At 43.1% G+C, this 22,692-nt stretch overlaps 1 protein-coding gene across 3 annotated transcripts in view; it reads right to left on the bottom strand.

Moving 5' to 3' along the window:
* Positions 1 to 22,692, bottom strand: part of SPON1 (spondin 1) — a 256,397-nt gene that overhangs the window by 169,035 nt on the left and 64,670 nt on the right. For all 3 annotated transcript variants that reach the window (XM_046015735.1, XM_046015734.1, XM_046015737.1), the window contains one exon: positions 15,145 to 15,278. In XM_046015735.1, the coding sequence (XP_045871691.1) occupies positions 15,145 to 15,278 (134 nt within the window). The remainder of the gene's footprint in view (positions 1 to 15,144; positions 15,279 to 22,692) is intronic.

A 22,692-nucleotide genomic window follows, 5' to 3' on the forward strand; every position in this document is an offset into this window, starting at 1 on the left:
ACCAAACTGTGGAAAGAGCCAAGATGCCCTTCAGATGAATGGATGAAGATACACTATGGAGTATTATGCCTCCATCAGAAAGGATGAATACCCAACTTTTGTATCAACATGGACGGGATTGAAGATTATGCTGAGTGAAATAAGTCAAGCAGAGAAAGTCAAATATCATGTGGCTTCACTTACTTGTGGAGCATAAGGAATAACATGGAGGACATTAGGAGAAGGAAAGGAAAAGTGAGTGAATCGCCAGGTTTACACTTCATAGCACTCACCATAGCACATACCTATGGGAAATTGGAGAAGGAGACGAACCACGAGAGACTGTGGACTCTTGAGAAACAAACTGAGGGTTTTAGAGGGGAAGCGGGTGGGGAGTTGGGTGAGCCTGGTGGTGGGTATTAAGGGGGGCACGTACTGCATGGAGCACTGTGTGTGGTGCATAAACAATGAATCTTGGAACACTGAAAAAATGATGTTTGGTAAAATAAAAATGAAAATAAAAATTTAGAGCAATACCCAGCTGAATGTTCGAAGAAAGGATGGATTGGTGAAGGAAAGAGAGGGAAGGGAACAAAGTCAATTGAGCACCACCTCTGCACCCTCTCCCCCCTCAACCTGGCCCTCTTTCTTGTTCCACCAGTTGGATCCACACGAGGGTTCTCAAACATTCCTTGCTTTCTCTGGGCTAGCAACAATCCCACACTCTGTCTCCTCCCTCTCTCTCCCCTCTTGCCTTGTTGTCTGTCAGGTTACCAGCTGTGCTCCCTGGACCTTCTGTACCACCCCAGACTCGGCTGGGTACCCACCCACCCCAGTCCTGCACTCTTCCCCGTGTGGCTCCTTCTACACCGTATAGCCCCATTCCTGCCACTGTTCCTGAGGCTGCGCCCTCATATGGGGCATGGTGGCTGGTACAGACCTCTGGTGCCACGGGAAGGAATCAAGGAACGGATGAACTTAGCCTGGAGGTCAGGCCTGGCGAGTCCTTGCCTATATTCTTGATTGATCCCCAGCATGTTCTCATCCACATCTCAGCCCAACTTTCTGAGAGGCGGAAACCAGGAAGAAAAGGTTAAAATCTAGAAGGAAAGATACAAATTGCAGCTCTTCCCTTTTCCCTTTCTATCCCACCACCCCCTGCCTTTGCACTGGGCCTGTTTAATTCAAAACCACTTTGACCTTAAAGAAAACTTACAAGAATAGCACAAAGAACTTGTTTTCCCCTGAAGCATCTGCGAGCAGGTGGTTGAACGATGTCCAATCGCCTTAACTACTTTCTTGTGTATTTCCTGCAAACAAAGGTCTTCTCCTGTGTAACCACACACAGCCACCAGACACAGGAAATTAATATCAATACACCCAACCCTCAAACCCTATTCCAGTTTTGACTTAAATTGTCCCTTTATTGCCAAAAGATCTAGTTTAGAATCACAGCATGTACTTAGATTTTATGACTAGGACGGTTCCTCGGTCTTTCCTTGACTTTTACGACTTTGAAACTTTCTGAAGATTACATGTCAGGTAATTCTATGAAATGATTGAGCTTGTCTGACGCTTCCTCAGGATTAGATTCAGGTTACGTGTCTTCTGCGGGAATATCATAGACGTGACGTTGTGTTCCTCTCATTGCATCCTATCAGGGGGCTTGCGATTTAAATTTAGATTTGTCCCATCACTGGTGTCTACCAGACGTTCCTGTTCATCATTATCCATTTTGGGGGCAGAGACTTGGGGATGATATGAACATCTTGTTCCTTATCAACCTTTCCAAATTTCTTTGTTGGTTTGTTTACTCATTCATTCATTGAAGTGGTGCGTGTGCTGACCCGTGTCAGATAGCCCTGGCTCTCCATTTTATTGAATGGGCTGCAACCCATGACGTTACTCTTACCACTCTGTGGGAACGGACAGCCCTTGTCTATTTGTACTTGGTCTTCCTCTTGATGTTAAGATTTTAAAGTTTTTCTTTTCCCCTCGTCTTGAGGTTTGAAATTTAACATGATTATTTTGTTTTATGTGGTTTTTAATAGCACTTCATATTCCGTATGGGAATTGGCAAGGAGCGGACAAGCAAACGGAAAGCAGACCCAGTGAGACTGAAACCTAATAGGGCTTCAAGCTTTACACCGGGTTTCAGAATGTACCGGTTTTGTCCTAAGGGCCCCGAAACCGGAATTCACTGCCAAGGATGAACCGCTACTTTTGTCTGAGAAGCATGTATGTGAGTTCTTCATTTTATTGCAAATGTAAAGCAATAATCACAATAATAATCATGTGGCCATTTATAGAACTTCTAGACCAGATGTTGTTCTTAAACACTTTCATCTTCATGTGAATCCAAGAGGCAGATACTATTATTATCCCCACTTTACAGGGGAGGCATCTGAGGCACTGGGAATTTTTTTAAATTTTTTTAATTTTTAAAATTTTTTATTATGTTCAGTTAGCCACCATATAGTACATCATGAGTTTTTGACGTAGTGTTCCATAATTCATCAGTTGTGTGTAACACCCAGTGCTCACCACTGCATGTGAGGCCCTGGGAATTTAAAATGACTTGCCTAATGTCATTAGTTAGGTGTCGGAACCAGAAGTCAGTCTCAGGTCACCTGCCCTGTGACTCCACCTTTGTATCTGTAATGCTGAACGAACTAGTCCAGAGGGGAGTCAGGTCTGGAATTTGAGGAAATAGGCATTTGTGCAAAGGCATTCTTTTGGGGGTTGGGAAACTGGCCACTCAGGGTAGGCAGAGTGCCGGACGCTCACCAAACATGAGGGGCAGGGAATTCCTCCTCCTTCCTCCCCACCTTCCACCTTTAAGGATGAGGTTGGGTTTCTGGGCCCTAGCAGCAGCCAACATCTAGAAGTCAATTACAGTTTCTCTGTGCTACAATTCCCTGCTGACATTCCCTAAGCTTTCAACAATGTCTTACTAATCTTCGTGGTTTGGCCTTACGTGTGACGTGGAGTACCAAGTGACAGGGCTGCAAGTAGGGAGCAAAGTTGGGGGAAAATTGCCTGAGGAATGGACCCATAGTCTAGCCCTAGGTAGATGGCTATGGTGGCAAGCAATAGCCAGGAGGTTTTGATGTACGTAATCATTCCCTAAAGATTCCCCATAATTCTTGGGTGGTCACCATGGCAGAAGCCTTGTGCATCTATAGTTCAGAAAGAATTAGCTCTTAATTAATAATCTTCAAAACCACTCTCTATTTAAAAAGATGTAGGGCCCCCTCTTTGAGGAGTCAGGCCCCAGGAGCCCACCTTGGGCTTGTCATTCCCAGTGCTAGTGGGATAAAGCTGTAGATCATTTCTTCCTTCAAACCATGACTTCGGAGCTGGGATCTAGGACGTCTGCGAAATTCTTCCTTGGGATGGATTCGTCTTTAGCATAGCACCTGCCACAGTTGTTGACCAAGGAAGAAGGAAAGGTGTCTTCCATCCCAGTGTCCAAAGAGATGGGTACAGAGATTCACAGGAAGTGCGTTATTGCCTCCAGTGTCCCCGCTACGGAGGCATTGTCAAAGAGGTCCATGGATGGAACACGCGATAGGTACAAAGTAGGAGCCAAGTGAGACCACTGAAAGCCACACACAAAAAAGCAAAGGTAGAGACATCCGATCCGGGAAGTCGGTTTACCTAGCAACACAGCTGGTGTGAAAGAAGAGTCCTCCAAGCAACGTGGAACAGCGGGGCCTGTTTGAGCACATTCTGACTCATCAGATTTCTATGCGGAGCCACAGATGTGTTTAATTTTATATATTGAGAACGATTTGCACACTGTGAGCATGCACAAACCCAGCTGCCTGAGCCACAGAAGCATGGGAGATAGGAAGAGGGTGAGTGGGAGACCTGGCTGCCATCCCGAGGGCTCTGTCTGGTCTCCTGATTCCAGAGCCGCAAGACGAGACTCAGCCCTGTAGCTTTCATCTGGGGCTGTGGCCCAGTCACCCACCGCTCACCACTCCCCCATTTTTTTCTGCACTCTGGAAGGCTTTTCTGGGTAGCTGGGACTTTGTTCAGAGTCTGGGTGTAATTATCACAAAACAGCCTCTGACTTCAGGAAAAAAAAAAAAAAAAAGGAAGGATGGACCTTGGACCATGTAGGAGGTGGTAGTTAACCACTCCTGTACCCAAAACTGCAATTAGACAAAGTCTGAGGTCATCGTTCATCACGCCGATTTAGGTTTTGAAAGGAAACCAAATGATGAATATAATGATTATTTCTGTTTCTGCTTCCCCCTCTTTTTCTCCTAAAAAAATCGGCAATAGCACTAAAGTCAAATTAAACATCTGTTTGAAAAACAAGCCGGAGTGCCGATGACAGCTGCCTTGGACTTACGAAAGCACCACAGCTGTCAAACTCTGAATTAACAAGATTTTCACTTATGAATAGAGGAGAAGTAAGACAGAAGGGAGCTTCTGCTCCTATTTTCCTGGCTTCCAGGGCCTGTGTGATGCGAAATCTTCGGGAAATGCCCAGGGGAAAATGGAACTGCCATTGGCCTGTACTAATCAATCATGGAAGGAGTGGGGAACGTTCTTTCTTTTTACACCATCTCATTTCTCCGCCGGCTTTAGGTTGAGGGTTGTCTCTGGCAAGCAGGCTTCCAGGGAGGCTCATGGTTCAGGGGTAGGTCTCTGCTTAGTAGCTGAAAATGAATGATGGTGGAGCTGTGGGTCTCTTCGGAAGAATGTCTTCTACGGCACTGAGGACCCTTGGCTTGTTGTCAGCATCATCCACTTCTCTGGAGGGCTTCAGCCCCCACCCCTTCCAGCTGCGGTAACGAATGTCCAAGTCTGTAAGACGTGGTTATACTACCATTCCGTCTGGTTGCGAATGATCTCATCAAGCCATTTTGCTGATGGGGTAGAAGATGCTAACTTGTTTCATACTTCATGACCCTGAAAGCCAAAGTAGATGTGGAACCAATTCTTTGTCCTTTTCTACCCTTGTCCCCGAGTTATCTTTGTCCTTCTCAGGGATGGGGTGTGGCTCAGGAGTGGAGCAACACATCTCTCGTGTCTACCGCCCAGTTTAAAAAAATAGACTAAGTATAGGTAGGTGTGATACCACGGGGAATTTTCTCACCGTTGCCCAAACGTTTCTAGTTTGATCCTTTGATTATTCTGTGTCAAAAGTGCCCACGGGGATAAATAAATTGTGGTATAGACAGATAATGGAATACCACTCAGATATATGAAGGAAGGAGTACCAATACTTGGCTACAATATGGATCAAGCTCAAAAACACTAAGCTCCGTGAAAAAAGCCAGATGCAGGAGGTGCCTATTGTATGATTCCATTTATCTGATCGATAGGTGAATCCATAGACAAATGCAGATTGGTGGTTGCCAGGGGCCATAGGCAGGAAAATGGGGAGAGAGTGCTTAATGGGGAGGGGGGTTTATTCCAGAGCGATGGAAATGTTTTGGAACTAGATGGAGGGCATGGCTGTACAACAGTGTGAATGTACTAGATGCCACGGAACGGATGCCTTCAAAATGGTTAATTTCACGTTACCTGAACTGAATTTTAGCTTTTAAAAAAAAAGTCCACATTTTTGCGGTGGACAAATGTGAAATTTAAATTTCACATTTAAAAAAAATGTGAAAACCTCATGCATTGACCCCACCCTGGCAGGGTCAAGGAAGGTATCACAGCTCCTGCTCCATCAGTGGGGGAGGACTGGAAGCTGTCTTGCTGTGGGAGACGTGGGGCCCTGGTGCGCCACGGGGACGGGCTGTGTACACCCCCATCCCCTCGCAATGTTGGCGCCATCCGTAGAGCAGGGCTTCAGGGTTCCATCTGAATGTCAGTCTACTGCTGTGCCTGGAGTTTCTCTGTAGCCTACTCTTCCTGTTTAATGCTTGCCAGTTCCCCCCAGGCGGCTGGATCCTGCACCTGGCACTCCAGCTGCTGAATCTGACTGCTGCCATTGGACCGCTCTCCTGGAACCGCACCACTGCTGGCCTCCCAGGAAATCCTGGCATCTGGATTCTACCCGATAGATGGTAGGTCTTTGGGCATCGAAGTCTTCCTAAGCCGAGCACATGTTGCCCTTTTAGTCATCGCCTCTGTCTTTCCGAGTGCTGTTCCAGGACCAGCCACTTCAATAGGCTCGGGGGTTCCCAGCTCCGTTCTGGCCACTCCTGGCTTCCTCCCCTGTTGGTCCTACTGATGCCCCGGCTGGCCTGTGGGAGAGCCCCCCGACTTATAACAAAGATGTGGCAGTTCTTCTCAATACCTCACACCAGAAAAATTGTGGGGGAAGCTGCACCCCAGGTCCTCCTAATGCTGCCAGCTTCCTCTAAATCATACAGTCATCTCATGTGGGCTTCCTCTGTTATTTCCTTCTAAGATAAAAAGGTTTGGTGAGCTCTATGAAGTTACAAAGTATTATGAGTGCTCCCTAATTCCTCCTTAATACCCAGCCTCTCTTCCCACGAATAAGCCTTTCCCTTGCCAGGTGCAGAGTTTGTTTCCATTTGCCAAATGGCAATTAGTTTCCTCCCTCCAGAAACAACATTTCCCCCCCACAACCCCCGCCTCCAACCCCCCAACAGAGAGTCCCCTACCTCCTGGTTTACAGAAGGGGCTCTGAACTCACAGACCTCACAGCCCAGCTGAGGCGAGAGGCGGAGGGTAGGTGGGGGTTGGTTGAGCTCAGTCAGGGTAGTTCAGTGGTGTTTCGTTAACAAGAAAGGTTTTGGCATCAGGTGGAAGTGGGTTTAAGTCCCAGCTGCTTTATTACCCTGAATACGAACTCTCTAAACCTTAATTTTTCTCAGCAACAAAATCAGAAAACCCTACAGAGAAAAGAGAGAAGACCCCAGAGACTTTTGCAGGAATTAAGTGAGAGAAGGCACACAGTGTACGTAGCCCAGTGCTTGGTGGGGAATATGAGCTACTCGTGCCGTCAGGCACACTACTGATGCATCGGGCACCTCTGAACACCCACCTCCTCTCAACCTCCCATCCCAGCTCTGACCCCAGTCACCGGGGTAGCCCTGACCAGCTCTGCCCTACCGCAACTGCAGGATGCACACTTCGTCCACATGGGGCGCTTTTGCTTCCTGTCCCTGGGCTTTGCTGATGCTACAGCCTGAGTTCAGAATATGTCGGACACTCACATGCGCTGCAACCCAGAAGACCCGAGTTCATGTTTGTGGGGTCAATCTTGATCAATGGAGGATGGAAGCCAATGGATAATGGCCTCCCCCTCTATTCCTGGGCACACTGTTCTGAGACATGTGTCATAAGGGTTCTCAAAAGGTTCCAGTGGGATCAAGCACCAGTTGCCTACAGTGATGGGCAAGTTAATAACACTTTACTCAATCCTGCCCTCCCTACCACCCCCTTCCCCTGCTCCTTGGGATTACCTCCCAAATAAACTACCTGAATACAAGCCTTTGTCTCTGAAAAAAACAAAACAAAAAACCCAGCTTTTTTTCAGAGAACCTGGAAAAGGATTTAGCACTGGGGTACGCATTAGAGCATTTTCTAGAACGTGCCAGAGAAAAACCATTTTACAGTGGCAACATCTCAATTCTGTTGCTATAGCATGAAAGCAGCCCTAAACAATACATAAATGAATGAATGTGGCTGTATTCCAATAAATCTTTATTCACGAAAACAGGCAGTGGGCTGGATTTGCCAACCCTTGCACCAGAGCCACAAAGAAGAGTAAAATTGATTCCCCTCTTGAGACTCAGTCTCAGCACCTAGACATGAGGCTTTCCAGGTGACTAAAACAAGTCACGAAGGGCCTTGGACACCACGCTAACTGTATTTTTTGGCAACGGGCAACACTGAATAAGTTCTCAGATCTTGTAGCAGCTGCAGCTGGGAACAGGTGATGGAATTGGGCAAGAAATGTGTTGCTTCTTTTAAACATTTATGTACAACCCAGTCCTGCCCACAGGGCTACCTCCTTTGTACCCTTGGGAGTGATACTTGTTATTACCAAACTTCCCATCTGGGACTGTATCCACAGGGCAAATCTTCCTTACCTGATACCCCCAAGGCCAGGTGCATTTAAGAATTCAGAATATTTTGGGGGCGCCTGGATGGCTCAGTGGGTTAAGCCACTGCCTTCGGCTCAGGTCATGATCTCAGGGTCCTGGAATCGAGTCCCACATCGGACTCTCTGCTCTCTGCTCGGCAGGGAGCCTGCTTACCTCTCTCTTTCTCTCTGCCTGCCTCTCTGCCTACTTGTGATCTCTCTCTCTCTCTGTGTCAAATAAATAAATAAATAAAATCTTAAAAAAAAAAGAATTCAGAATATTTTTGGATTTCAGAAAGACAATGCAATGCAAATTCCATATATTTTGTAATATTTCCTATCAGGGTCTGGGGCAGCCTCCGCACATGATTACTTACACTAAAAGACCATGAACAACTTCAAGTCAGTTCAGAGCAGGTCGGGGTCCTTAATGAGTTAAAAAAAAATCGTTTGGATGTTAGAGTCTCTTGGATTTCCAAATTGCAGATGAAAGACCATGCACCTGATCTGTTTTGTGTGTGACAACCTCAGCCAGCCTCTGAGCCCTCAGTGCCTACACCCAGGAGGCACTCACTAAATGTTACCAAGAGAACGAGCAGATGGGCCTGGCTGGAGCACAGCGTTCATGGAGGGATTCAGGGCAAGAAGACGCTGGTCAGGGACTCTGGTAAAGGACATGGGGAGACTTAAATGCTCTGATTAAAATTTTAGACTTTATCTTGAAGGTGACGGGGAGCCCTGTTCAGCTTTGAGAGGTTGGGTGTGCCTCAGCTGCGCATGGGGACAGGAAGTCTTCCCCCAGTGGCAGGAGCAGAGGGCAAGGAACCAGAGTGAGCAAAGAGGTGGTTCTTGTAATACTGGGGCAAGAAGTGTCTGTGGATGAGGCCATGAATAGGAAGCAAGTGTGAGCCCAGAAGAGACAGATCTGGCAACTAACAGTGTAGGGAGAGAGAGTGAAGTCAGAGTTGAACCTGACCCAGGAGCACAGATCTGCGATGGTAGAATGCAGATCGTATTGGAAATCAGATCTGGATATCTGATCAGATCTGTTTAAATCCCAGCTCTGTCACGTACCCTGTGACCTTGGGCAAATCACTTCCTCTCTCCTATGCACCTCAGTGTCCTCTCTAGTATCTGCTTCAGAGGGTGGCTGTGAGGATCACCTAAGTATTTGTAATGCCCCTAGAACAGGGCTAGGCTCTTGGTACTCCCTGGACCCCGTACCAGCCCCTGTTTCATAAGGTGGAATTTCCCAATCGGTTCACCAAGTGACTACCTTCTCAGGAACTAGAGGACCCACATCTCAGACCCTCCCAGAAAGTTAAGAATGGGGGCGCCTGGGTGGCTCAGTGGTTTAAGCCGCTGCCTTCGGCTCAGGTCATGATCTCAGGGTCCTGGGATCCAGTCCCACGTCAGGCTCTCTGCTCTGAAGGGAGCCTGCTTCCCTCTCACTCTCTCTGCCTGCCTCTCTGCCTACTTGTGATCTCTCTCTGATAAATAAATAAAAAAAAATCTTAAAAAAAAAAAAAAAGAAAGTTAAGAATGGGTGTAAGAAACCTAGTAATAAATGTAGGTAATAAAGGTAATAAATATAAGAAAAGAGAGGATCACTTCAGGGGACAAAACGTTCATCAGATTTAAGGAGACGAGATTTCCCCCCGTGGGGTCTGTACACAGCCATTCTATCCACAGGGGCCCTTTCTGTCCCTCGGTTGCGACTTTGCCATCCTGTTTACAGCATTCTGGCAGCCATGTAACATGCTGGGGCAACGTTAAGTGCTGCGTCATTCATTTATAGGGAGAAGGCTATAAGGAAGTCTGCCTGGAAAGCCTGTAATTTAGAAATGTTCAAATCTTTGCATCCAAACAGAAAATGGAAATGGTGTCAGGTTTTCGCCAAAAGGAAAGTCGTAATTGCTATGTGCTTCCCCGCCTGCCCTCCTGGGCAAAGGAACACAACTAACCAAGCAGCCTTCACAGCTGTCACCCACAGACATTCAGCAGACTCCGCACCTTATTCAACCAGGAATAGTACCCAAACACCGCAACACAAATGCTCCTTTTTGCAAGTGAGGGTTCTGCAAGAATGCCGGCATCTCCCCTTTCATCTGCCCTGAGCCTGGCTGCCAGATTTAAGTGTCCTTCCTACCTTTTTAATGAACTTTCCTCCCAGCATGTCAGTCCACTGTTTAATAACCACTAATGGTTCCCTGGTTCCTCTTGAATCAAATTCAATCTCTTCATCTTGACACCAGAAGACCTCCAGGACTTAGCAACGGATTTCAGCCCCCAAAGACCTTCTAATCTCACAGAGTCTGTCTCCCCGGGGCTGCCATGCTTCTTCTCACCTCAGTTCCCCTAGATCGACCCCTGTCACCTGGAATAACCTCGTCCTTCTGTGCATTTATCCAAACCCTACGACAGCCTTCATGATACACTAACTTTCCGAGAAACTCTGGTGCTCCCATTTTTCCATTCCTCACTCATCTGGTTTCTGACTAACCACATTTAATTTGTCCCTAGGCCATGCTTGTCTTGGGCTTGCTAACCTTTGCGTGCATATTTTTATTTTTACCGCAACCAGATCGAAAATACCTTGGAAGTCAGGATCATTGTTTATCTTGTGTCTTTCCCAAGCTCTGGGCACATGGCAGGTACATGGGGAATACTGGTTGGCCAGTTCCCCAGATGCTGCCTTCTATGTGAAAAGAAGGAAACTTTCTCAGCTAGATCAAGAGTCTTTCTTGGGGCACTTGGGTGGCTCAGTCAAGTAAGTGTCCAATTCTTGATTTCGGCTCAGGTCATGATCTCAGGATTCCCATGTCCCGTGTCCATTCTGGACATGGAATCTGCTTAACAATCTCTGTCTCCCTCTCCCACATCCCACTCTCTTAAAATCCCACATCTCCCGCTTCTCTTAAAAAAAAAAAAAAAAAAAAAAAAAAGAGTCCTTCTTTTTTTTTTTTTTAAAGATTTATTTATTTGACAGATAGAGATTACAAGTAGGCAGAGAGGCAGGCAGAGAGAGAGAGAGGAGGAAGCAGGCTCCCAGCCAAGCAGAGAGCCCGATGCGGGGCTCGATCCCAGGACCCTGGGATCATGACCTGAGCCGAAGGCAGAGGCTTTAACCCGCTGAGCCACCCAGGCGCCCCAAAAGAGTCCTTCTTAACTGGATTAAAGCATCAGTTTGAAACCTGTACTTCATGTTATACTTAGAAAGTAAAATATCATAGAATCTCCATTAAAATCAAGAATGAGCAGGAACACCACCATTTAATGGTCTACTAGAGGTGACAGATAATAAACTAAAACATGAAAAGGAAACACAAGGGATACTTATTCATAATTTCCCAAAAGAATGAATGAACAAGCCATTAGAACTATCAAGTGAGTTCAACAGTGTCCAAATTCAAACTCAGAAAATAAGAATCAATGGCTTTCCTAAACACAAGCAATCAATAATTAGAATGTATAACAGGAACAAAACAGGAGCCCATTCCCCAAAGCACTAAAACTATAAAACACCCTAAGAGGGAAAAGCCAGACAAGAATGTGCAATCTCAATGAAGAAAAATCACAGTACTTTACTGAAGGAATAAAAGACCTGAATAAATAGGGGATATTCCATATTTCTGACTGGGGAAAAATATTGTAGGGATGCTGACATTTCCCACACTAAACTATTAATTCAATGCAACCCCATTCAAAATCCCAATATACGTTTTATTAAACTACAACAAACTTATTCTATGATTCGTCTGGAACTATGAATCTGCCTGAATGGTCATGAACATTTTGAACCAGAAGATTAATGGGCGATGACTTGCTATCAAAATACAAAATAAAATTGTGCTATAAAATGGTGTGGGTTTTGTGCAGGAATAGATAAAAAGACCTGCAGAACAGATGAAGTAGCATTTCAAGCAACTGGGGAAAGGAGAAACATTCAATAAACGGATGTGGGATAACCAACTAGCCATTCTGAGAAACAGAAGTAGGTTTTCATTTCCCATCTGTGCTGGATATCTTTGTCCCCCCACCATACCTTCTCAAAAAACATAACAAAATGAAACAAAAACAAATGGGAAAAACACAACAAAAGAAAAGAAGAACACAGGACTTTGGAGTTAAACGGATATGTGACTCAAGAAATTAGCCTAATTTCCCCAGGATATCCTCTGTAAAATAGAAGTAGTTAGGATGATTAAGTCTGTTAAAACCTGCTAGATGTTGGGGCGCCTGGGTGGCTCAGTGGGTTAAGCCTCTGCCTTCGGCTCAGGTCATGATCTCAGGGTCTTGGGATGGAGTCCTGCATCGAGCCCCGCATCAAGCTCTCTGCTCAGCAGGGAGCCTGCTTCCCCTCTCTCTCTGCCTGCCTCTCTGCCTACTGTGCTCTCTGTCAAATAAATAAATAAAATCTTAAAAAAAAACCACAACAAACAAAACCCTGCTAGATGTGCCTGCCGAGTTCCCGGTACAGAGAAAGTACTGGCTGACTTTTTCTCTCTCTTCCATTTGGCCGTTGGAACCTCGAGGGCCAAGAATACATGTGGGTTGTCTATATATCCTGCATGTCTGTGCACAAAGAAGCTCAGTTACATTTGCTGAAAGAACAAGCGACTGAACAAGCCACACTTGTCCATTGTTAATGGATAAACATATGTTCACATATGTTCATTGTTAACGGGTAAACAAGAGATGCCTTTCTGGCTTCTGCCAGGAAGATCAAACACTTCTGGTTTGTGAGAACAGTAAGTCAAAGAAAACCAGAGCTCTGGGCCAGCCGGATCAGGATTTTCAGAGCAGGAAGACTCACCACATAAATCTAACATTTTCCAACTTTCTTCTTCAGAGCCCCAGGCTCTGCGGAGTGAGTCTGCCGAGTGACCGGGCAGCCTGGGGCCAGAGTGTGGGTACCAGAAAGTCACGCTGGGAACCTGGTCTCTAGGCTGAGACACCGGAAACACCAATGGACAAAAGGCAGGCCACATGTGACCACAACAATAGAACTCTGACCCCCAAATCTGGCAGCAATCAGCCTGGAAACGATGCACCCCTATAATGTCAGCCCAGAACATTAAGGACTTGTCAATGACCACCAGCTCCTTGAATTTTTTGCCCCCACTGCCTCCTCTATTTCCAACTCAGGACTAACAATGGAAAGCCAAACATACTCTCCAAACCAATCACATAAGACGTTCCACTTTTAGTTATCCTGCTTCCCGCCTCCCCAAGCTAATACCCTACCCTCCAATCAGAACATACCTGCAGTCGGCCCTTTTCTCCCCTATAAAGCTTTCCCACTCTTCTCTGGTCTTGGGAGTCCCTGCCAGATGCTAGTGGTGGCAGCTGACTCCCTAGCTATACAGTCAGCACTCGATAAATAGCCCCCGTGTATTCTCATTTTGGGGGCCTTTATTTCCAGGGGCCTTCTCCTGTATTTTAACTAAATGCTAGATACATGTTATGTACTGGGTTTATACAGAAGGTTTCATTTTTGAAAGTTCTACTGCTAATTCTTTTTTTTTTTTTTAATTCACTGATACAGACTGATGCCAAGAGACAATCTTCCCAAGGAATCTGAGTAAGCCCGTTCAGCTTGCATCGAACCAAGAAATGAGGGATATATGGACAGATGGCAACAAAGGGAGGCTAGACAAAGACAGGGCTGGGCCTGGATAATAGACAGAGGCTTCCAGAGACCTCTATGGGCTTTTTTTTTTTTTTTTTTTTCTTTTTCCCATAAGCCAGGCACAGCTGCGTCCAGAAGCTGCAGGGACTAGACTGCCTTGTTGGAATGCTTCCTTACTAGCCCCTCCCCAGAGCCGGGCTGGAGTTAGTCACAGTTCTAAGACTGTAGAAATGTCCACCTGCTGGAGGTGCAAATATATAAAATAAGGTCCCAGGGGACTCAAATAAGAGAAAGATGATTGGGAAGGTCCCAGCCCCTTATCTTCATGGGAAAATGGCTTCTTGGATGCTGAGATGGAGCCTGAGATGGATGCTGAGATGGAGCCTTGTCCATCTACCTATGACGATTTGCCTGTCTGAAATCTTAAAATTCCCAATATCCCTCTATGGGGTCTTTAAATCTATTTAAAATAGGTTATGGCTACATTTCCCAAACTGGTGAATGTTAATACGTCTCAGGAGAAAAAGGGGTCAAATAATTTGGGAAATGCTGGTGAAACCAATTTAAACACATTTCATTTGAGCAGGACTTCATAAAACCTTGAATCAGCTAATAAGTTGTGACTCTGCAAGAAGGGGATAGAGTTTACAGCGTTTTCCAAACTTATTTAACTGCAGAAATTGGTTTCCTGCCCACCTATTTACATCTCCCCAAACATCATCCTATGGCATGCCATTTTGGAGGCACAGGTCTGAGATAATGCTACCTTACACAGGAAAACTATGAGCGGGTTAACACCTCTTTAAAAAAATTTTTTTTATTAGAGAGATAGAGAATGTGTACACACAAGTGGGTGGAGGGGCAGACAGAGAGAGAAACAGAGAATTTCAAGCAGTCTCTGAGCTGAGAGCAGAGCAATGTGGGACTTGATCTCAGGACCCCAAGATCATGACGTGAGCCCAAACCAAGAGTCGGACACTTAAGCGATTAAACCACCCATGTGCCCCAAGTTAATATCTCTTTCATGTATTGTAACTTAACAAAGGGAGTTTGAGGACAGGAGGAAGAAAATAAGACCATAAAGCAGGGCCAGAGACTAAGGAGGTTACACTTGGGTCCCCGGTCAGCCTAGCACAATTTAAGGATAGTGGTGTTAAATTCCAGATGGAGGAAGTCAGAGAGCATCCTTACCCGATTTGTAATTTTTCTTAGCCAGCCCTAGTATCAATATCTCTAGAAGCTGGAGCATGGCCAAGAGAATCACTGAATTTGAGAATCACTGAAATCTCTAAAAATAGAGATTTGGGCAAATGATTCTTTTTACAGCATTGCATTAGTGATGGACTTTGACCCCATTTCAGAGTTAACATAACTCTGGGGAGAGAGATGATGCCACTCATCTGATGCCCCAACAAAGCCACTTTTCCTTCTGCAACCCCACCATGAAGTCTGCGACAGACCACAGGGAGGGAGAGTGAAGTGTTCCACGGACCCCTGGTTCACTTACTTGAGAATCACACAGCCTGTTCCTGCTGGGGGCGCTATCCAGAACACCTGAATCCGTGTCCTCCTCCGTGGGGTGCTTTCCGTGACCGCCACGGGGCAGTTACTCATAAACTGTGTTTCTTCTTCATCTATGATCTGTGGAAAGTAAACACATTAAAATGCAACGTCACTCTGGGAAGGCTCTTAAGTTTCCAAGTTGACACTTCCTCAATTTTATTTTTAAACCTGTTGTTTTGTGTTAGCAGCCCTATATCCCCTGACACCAGAATAGTCCTGGCATAGAGTTCCACTCAACGCTTGTTGAATTAACATGAGGGCAACGATTTGGCACCTGTGCTCTGCTCTCTGAGACCAGGATCTGGTGTCAGCACTTTGAGGAACAGGTCACTAGGTGATGGTCTTGCTTATTCCACTATCATAATGGCGCCTAGCTTCAGGGGAGGAGGAAGAGGTGAAGGAAGAGGAGGGGGAGGGGATAATCCAAAGCCAACACTCTCTAAATAGCTAAAATTTGCAATTCAGCTACAGTTTTATAACTTGAAATCGAAATGCTGAAAGAAAACACCCCTTTGGAGGAAGTCCACCAAAGTACATAAACTCTATCCCAGCTTCACGGCACTATTTCCTTGGCAGTCTCTATCTCCCGAGTTTGTGCACTGTGTCAGAGTTCTCCCAAGTTAACCATCAAGCTTTCTGCGGACACTGCGAAAAATCTGGTAGCCATTCCAGTCCCCAAGACTGGTTCAGCATTTCCCCTGAAATGCTGCCAGAACTTGCCTATCCTTCTAGTATTATCACAGACTATTAGACCTGGAAGGATCTCTTGGGGGGAATCATCTAAATCCAAGTGCCAACTTCAATTGATTGGTATTTGCTGTGTCGTGAGTAGTGCTAATAACAATAACATAACATTTATTGAGTGTTTAGTATGTGCTAGGCATTAAGCTAAGTGATTTATCTGACTCACTCATTTAATCTTCAAATACAATTTAATAAGATGATGATATCCATATTGTATTTATTTTACTTTTAAAAATTCATATTTCTTTTAGGATAGCAGGTTAAAAAAAAAAACAAAAAAACGATGAAGTCACTCAAACTCCTTAGTTCATCATATATTTATATCCCGGGACGAAGCAAAAGCAATCTTCTTTATATAGTTTGTATCTCAATATTCTTTAGCCTACTTCCACTTGTATATGCCCTTCTGAGTGTGTGTGTATATACATAAACATACAAATGTTTATATAATACATAATATATATACAAAATATGTATATGTATTACATATTATGTGTGCGTATATATATACATATACATATATATGTAACTTACTTGAAGTTACATAGAATTGTTTTGTATTTTTTTTAAGATTTTATTTTTATTTATTTGACAGATGGAGATCACAAGTAGGCAGAGAAGAAGGCTGAGAGAGAGGAGGAAGCAGGCTCCCTGCTAAGCAGAGAGGGTCTTGAACCCAGGACCGTGGGATCAAGACCTGAGCTGAAGGCAGAGGCTTTAACCCACTGAGTCACCCAGGTGCCCCTGTTTTGTATTTTAATGTTTCTTTCACTTAATCCTACGTTTTTAAGATACAGGTTTCCCCCACTATCTGAAAGTACAGCATACCTATGAAATCTTTTGTAAGCTGGAATGGTATCAACTGAAGAAGCAATTACCATTAATTTATATGGAAAATTTTTTTAAGTGTTCCCAGACCCCAAAAATAACCTCTCTCAGGCTTTTCTCATACCTTAGGACACATCTTGCTAACAGATGCACAAAATAAATCAAGATAAAACACAGATGCTCCCAGACACAGTTCAAGGCTATACGGGGCTTGATGCATTGTAGTTTCTGGGGAAGGAGCTTGGCCGTATCTCCCTTGCTGTTTGGCTCACTGTAAAACAAAAGCTGAGTGCTATTTGCATTTTTTGCCTTTTTCATAGAAGTGAAAATCCTCCTTGGATTTCTTTCAGGTGGTGAAAACAGGTACTAGTATATGTCTTCCATACAAGCAAAGTGGCATAACATGAACTTTCAAGAAGTGGGGGTACCTGTATGTCGAAGTTACTATATGTGAATGTAATTCATTGCTTCTGACTGTGGCCTACCGTTCTACTGCACCAGTCCATTCCCCCAGTGACGTGCAGTCAGCTGACTTCCAGATCTTTACCTCCACAAACATTGCTGCAATGAAGCTCTTCATGCTGCTCTACTTGCGAACCCACATGAGAGCTTCTCAGTAATATAAACCATGTAGTGGGAGGTTCCCCCAGAGGTTCATCTTACTTTTGGAATTCTTCACTGAACAGAAATAACTTTCATCTAGTCAGATTCACCAATTTCTCTCCTATGACTTGCACTTTTTTGGTCTTGCCTAGAAACCAGACCGCAAAGATATTTTCCGGTTTTTGGTTTTGTTTTTTGTTTTTTTAACCATTAGCTTTGTAATTTTACCTTCCACATATAAGTCTTCAACCCATTTAGAGTTTATTTTTCAATACAGTGGAGTAGGGTTCCAATTCCATTTTCTCCACACTGTGAGCTGCTTTAAAAAAAAATAACTAAACTTAATTTTTTAAGAGCAGTTTAGGTTTACACCAAAATTGAGCAGAAAATGTGGAGTTTCCATAGATTCCCTGTCCCCACACATGAACAACTTTCCCTATTATCAATGTCCAGCACCTGACTGGTACATTACAACTGATGAACCCACACTGACCCATCCCCAGCACCCAAAGTCCAGAGTATACATGAGGGTTCACTCCTGGTGCTGTTTATTCATGGGTTTTGACAAATGATTAATAACGTGCATTCACCACTGAGATTTTATGGTATTATATCGAATAGTTTCACTGCCTTAAGGGGCACCTAGGTGGCTCAGTGGGTTAAAGCCTCTGCCTTCGGCTCAGGTCGTGATCTCAGGGTCCTGGGATGGAGCCCCACATCGGGCTCTCTGCTCAGCAGGGAGCCTGCTTCCTCCTCTCTCTCTCTCTGCCTGCCTCCCTGCCTACTTGTAATCTCTGTCAAATAAATAAATAAAATCTAAAAAAAAAAAAAATCCTTGGTGCTCTACCTGTTCATCCTTCCCTCCCACCAACCCCTGACAACCAGTAATCTTTTATTATAATTGCTTTTTAGTTCCAGGAGGTTTTTTATTGATTCTTTCAGATTTTCCTATGTAGACAATCATGTCATCTGAGAAAAGAGTTTTATTTCTTCCTTCCCAATCTGTATACCTTTGATTTCCTTTTCTTGTCTTATTGCATTATCTAGAATTTCCAGTACAATGCTGAAAGTAGTGGTGAGAGGGGATATCCTTGCCTTGTTCTTGATCTTACAGAGAAAGCTTCAAGTTTCTTACCAGGAAGTATGCTATTAGGGACAGGTTTTCTTTGTAGATGCTCTTTATCAAGTTAAGATGTTCCTCTCTATTCCTAGTTTGTTGAGGGTTTTTATCATGAATGGGTGCTGGGTTTTGCCAAATGCTTTTTCCACATCTATTGATAATGATCACATTTTTCTTCTTTAGTCTGTTGAAATGATGGATTATGTTAATTGATATTCAAATTTTGAACCAGCCTTGCATTACCTGGGATAAATTCCACTTGGTTAGTGTATCTATTCTTCCTGTACACTGTTGGATTTGATTTGCTGACATGTTGTTGAGGAAATTAGGATCTGTATTCATGAGAAATAGGAGTCGGCAGTTTTCCTTTTGTGCAGTCTTTGGTTTTGGTGTTAGGGTGACACAGGCAAAATAGACTGAGTGAGAAAGTAGAGTGTTGGCATGATTTCTTCATTAAACGTTTGGTAGAATTCATCAGTGAACCCATCTGGGTCTGGTACTTTCTGTTTTGGGAGAGCACTAATCATTGATTCAATTCTTTAATAGGTATAGGCCTATTCAGAGTCAGATACAGTCTATTCTTATTTAAGTCTTGACAGATTGTGTCTCTCAAGGAATTGGTCCGTTTCATGTAGGTTATCAAATATGTGGGCACAGAATTGTTCATAATAGACCTCTATTATTCCTTTAGTGTCCACTGGATCCATAATAATGTTCCTTCTTCCATTTATGATATTAGCAGTTTTTGTTTTCTCTCTCTTTTTTAGTTAGCTCGGCTGGGTGCTTATCAATTTTTTTGATCTTTTCAAAGAGCCGATCTTTTGGTTTTGTTGGTTCATTGATTTCTTCTCTCATTTTCATTACTTCTTTTTCTCTGTTTACTTTGGATGTAATTTTCTTTTCTTTTTCTAGGGAGGAAGCTGAGATCATTGCTTTTATATCTTTTTCTTTTCTAATATATACATTCAATGCTATAAATTTCCCTTAAGCATTGCTTTTGTTGCATTCCACAAATTTTAAAGTTATATTTTCATTTTCATTTAGTTTAAAATATTTTTAAAGTTCTTTTGAAATTTCTTCCTTGACCCATGTGTTGGTTAGAAATGTGTTGTTAATGGGGATTTTCCAGCTATCTTTCTGTTATTAATTTCTAGTTTAATTTCACTGGAGTCTGAGAGCAAACATTATATGATTTCTGTTCTTTTAAATTTGTTAAGGTGTGTTTTATGGCCCAGAAGGTGGTATATCTTGGTGAATGTTTCATGTGAGCTTAAGAAGAATGTGTAATCTGCTATTATTAGATGAAGTAGTCTGTAGATGTCAATTATAACCACTTTATAGATAGTACTGTTGAGTCCAACTATGGCCTTACTGATTTTCTGACTGGTGGGTCTGTCCGTATGTAATAAGAGAGGTGCTGACGTCTCCAACCATGACAGTGGGTTCATCTGTTTCTCCTTGTAGTTCTATCAGTTTCTACTTCACATATTTTTGATGCTCTGCTGTTAGGTGCTTAGAATTAAGGATTATTATGTCTTCTTAGAACACTGACCCCTTTATCATTATGTAATGCTCCTCTTGTTCTTGATAAAATTCCTTGCTCTGAAGTCTGCTTTGTCTGATATTAATATAGCTACACTTGCTTTCTTACAATTTGTGTTTGCATTGTGTACCTTTCATTCTGCTTTTAATTACATGTGCCTTTATATTTTTTTAAAGATTTTATTTATTTATTTGATGGACAGAGACCACAAGTAGGCAGAGAGGCAGGCAGAGAGAGAGAGGGGGGAAGCAGGCTCCCTGCTGAGCAGAGAGCCCAATGCAGGGCTCAATCCCAGAACTCTGAGATCATGACCTGAGCCGAAGGCAGAGGCTTTAACCCACTGAGCCACCCAGACCTCCACATGTGCCTTTATATTTAAAGTGGGTTTCTTGTAGTCAACATATCAGGGTCTTGTTTTTGATTCACTCTGATAATCTTTTAGTTGTCATATTTAGACTATTAATATTTAAGGTGATTACTGATATAGCTGGATTAATATGCCATACTTGTTTTCTATTTGTTTACCTTTTCATTTTTGTCTTTGCCCATTTTTATATGAGTTTATTTTCTCTGCAAATCAATTATATTTCCTTTTTTATTTTCCTTTCTGTGGTTACCCTAGAGTTCACAGTATATGTTTACAACTAGCTCAAGCCTATTTTCAAATAACATTATACTGCTTTACAGATAGTTCAGTCACCTTATAATACCCAAATATTCCTAGCTCCTTCCTCCATTCCTTTGTATTTTTGTTGTCATTCATTTTACTTATTCATAAGTATGTATGTAGGCATAAACATATATAATTGAATGAATTGTTGCTGTTATTATTTAGAAAAACTATTACCTATTAGATCAATTAATAAGAAAAATAAAATTTTTTATTATTCCTTCACTTATTCTTTCTTTGATGTTCTTCTTTTCTTTATGGGGATCCAAGTTTCTGACTTATATTATTTTTCTTTTCTATAAAGAACTTTAAAAACATTTCTTGCAAGACAGATCTACTGACAACAAATTCCCTCAATTTTGATTTGTTTGAAAAAGTCTTTATTTCTCCTTCACATTTGAAGAATAACTTTACAGGGTACAGAATTCTCAGTGTTTTGTTTCTCTCAACACATTAAATATTTCACTCTACTTTCTTCTTATTTGTATGGTTTCTGAGGATAAGTTAATATAATTCTTATCTTTATTCCTATGTAGGTAAGAATTTCCCCCCCCGCTCTGGCTTCTTTCAGGATTTTTTTCTTTACCTTTGATTTTCTTTAGCTTAGAAATGATATGCTTAGATGCAGTTTTTTTTGGATATTTATCCTTCTTGGCATTCTCTGAGCTTCCTGAATTTGTGGTTTGGTGTTTGATATTAATTTGGGGACATTCTCAGTCCCCATTGTTTCAAATATTTCTTCTGTTCCTTTCTCTCTTCTCCTGGTATTCACACTATGCATATATTACATCTTTTATAGCTGTCCCACAGTCCATGGATATTCTGTTCTGGTTTTTTTTTCAGTCTTTGTCCTCTTTGCTTTTCAGTTTTAGAGGTTTTTGTTGATAGTTCCTTAAGCTCAGAGATCCTCAGCTGTGTCCAGTCTACTAATAAGTTCATCAAAGATAATCTTCATTTTTTAAAAAGATTTTATTTATTTAGTTGATAGATAAGAGATCACAAGTAGGCAGAGAGAGATAGGAGAAAGCAGCCTCCCTACTGAGCAGAAAACCCAATGTGGGGCTCGATCCCAAGACCCTGGGATCATGACCCGAGCTGAAGGCAGAGGCTTTAACCCACTGAGCCACCCAGGCACCCCGACAATCTTCATTTTTGACAAGGTTTCTGATCTCTAGCATTTGTTTGGTTTTTTCTTTTCCCCCTTAGGGTGTCTGTCTCTCTTCTTACATTGCCCATCTGTTCTTGCATGCTGTCTACTTTATCTATTAGCTCCTTTAGCATAGTAATCACTTTGCTTTAAATCCCCAATCTTAATTCCAACATCTCTGCCATGCCTGCTTCTTATGCTTTCTCTCTTTCCAAATTCTGTTTCTTGCCTCTTAGTATGCCTTTTAATTTTTTGCTGAAAGGTGGACATGATGTACTGGCTAAAAGGAATTAAAATAAATCGTCCTTTAGTAATGTGGTGGAAAGTTCTTGGGGAGGGGATGTGTTCTCTAGTGCTATGATCAGATCTCAGTCTGTTGGTTGGTGACTTGTGCCCCTGGACTGTGAACCTCATTTAGGCTTCTCAGCCATCCCCATGACCACCCTCCTTCGCCTTAGATGGTACTGGATGGCTGAAATGTCTGCAGTTGTGTATTTTCCTTCCACCACATGGAAAGCAAGAGCAACTGGTGTTGAGTATTTCTCTTCCCCCCAATAGATTAGGCTCTGATAAAACCTCAGCAGGTTAGGCTCTGGTAAAATAGTTTCTCCTGAGGGCAAGTCCTTTTAAGAAAAGAATGCTTTGGTGTATTCATAGATGGTTTCTTTTCTCCTCCCGCTGCCAGGAGCACAACATAGTTTTTCTCTGATACTCACTTTGAGAATCTAATCGAATTCCTGGAGGTAAAGCTCAAAAATTTTGTCCCCCATCTGCAACCCAATGATTGGGTGCCTCTGGAGTTTTTATCACAGAATTGTCCACACTGAGTCTCTAATA

The sequence above is a fragment of the Meles meles genome, chromosome 8, assembly GCF_922984935.1.
Source record: "Meles meles chromosome 8, mMelMel3.1 paternal haplotype, whole genome shotgun sequence".
Lineage (NCBI taxonomy): Eukaryota > Metazoa > Chordata > Mammalia > Carnivora > Mustelidae > Meles > Meles meles.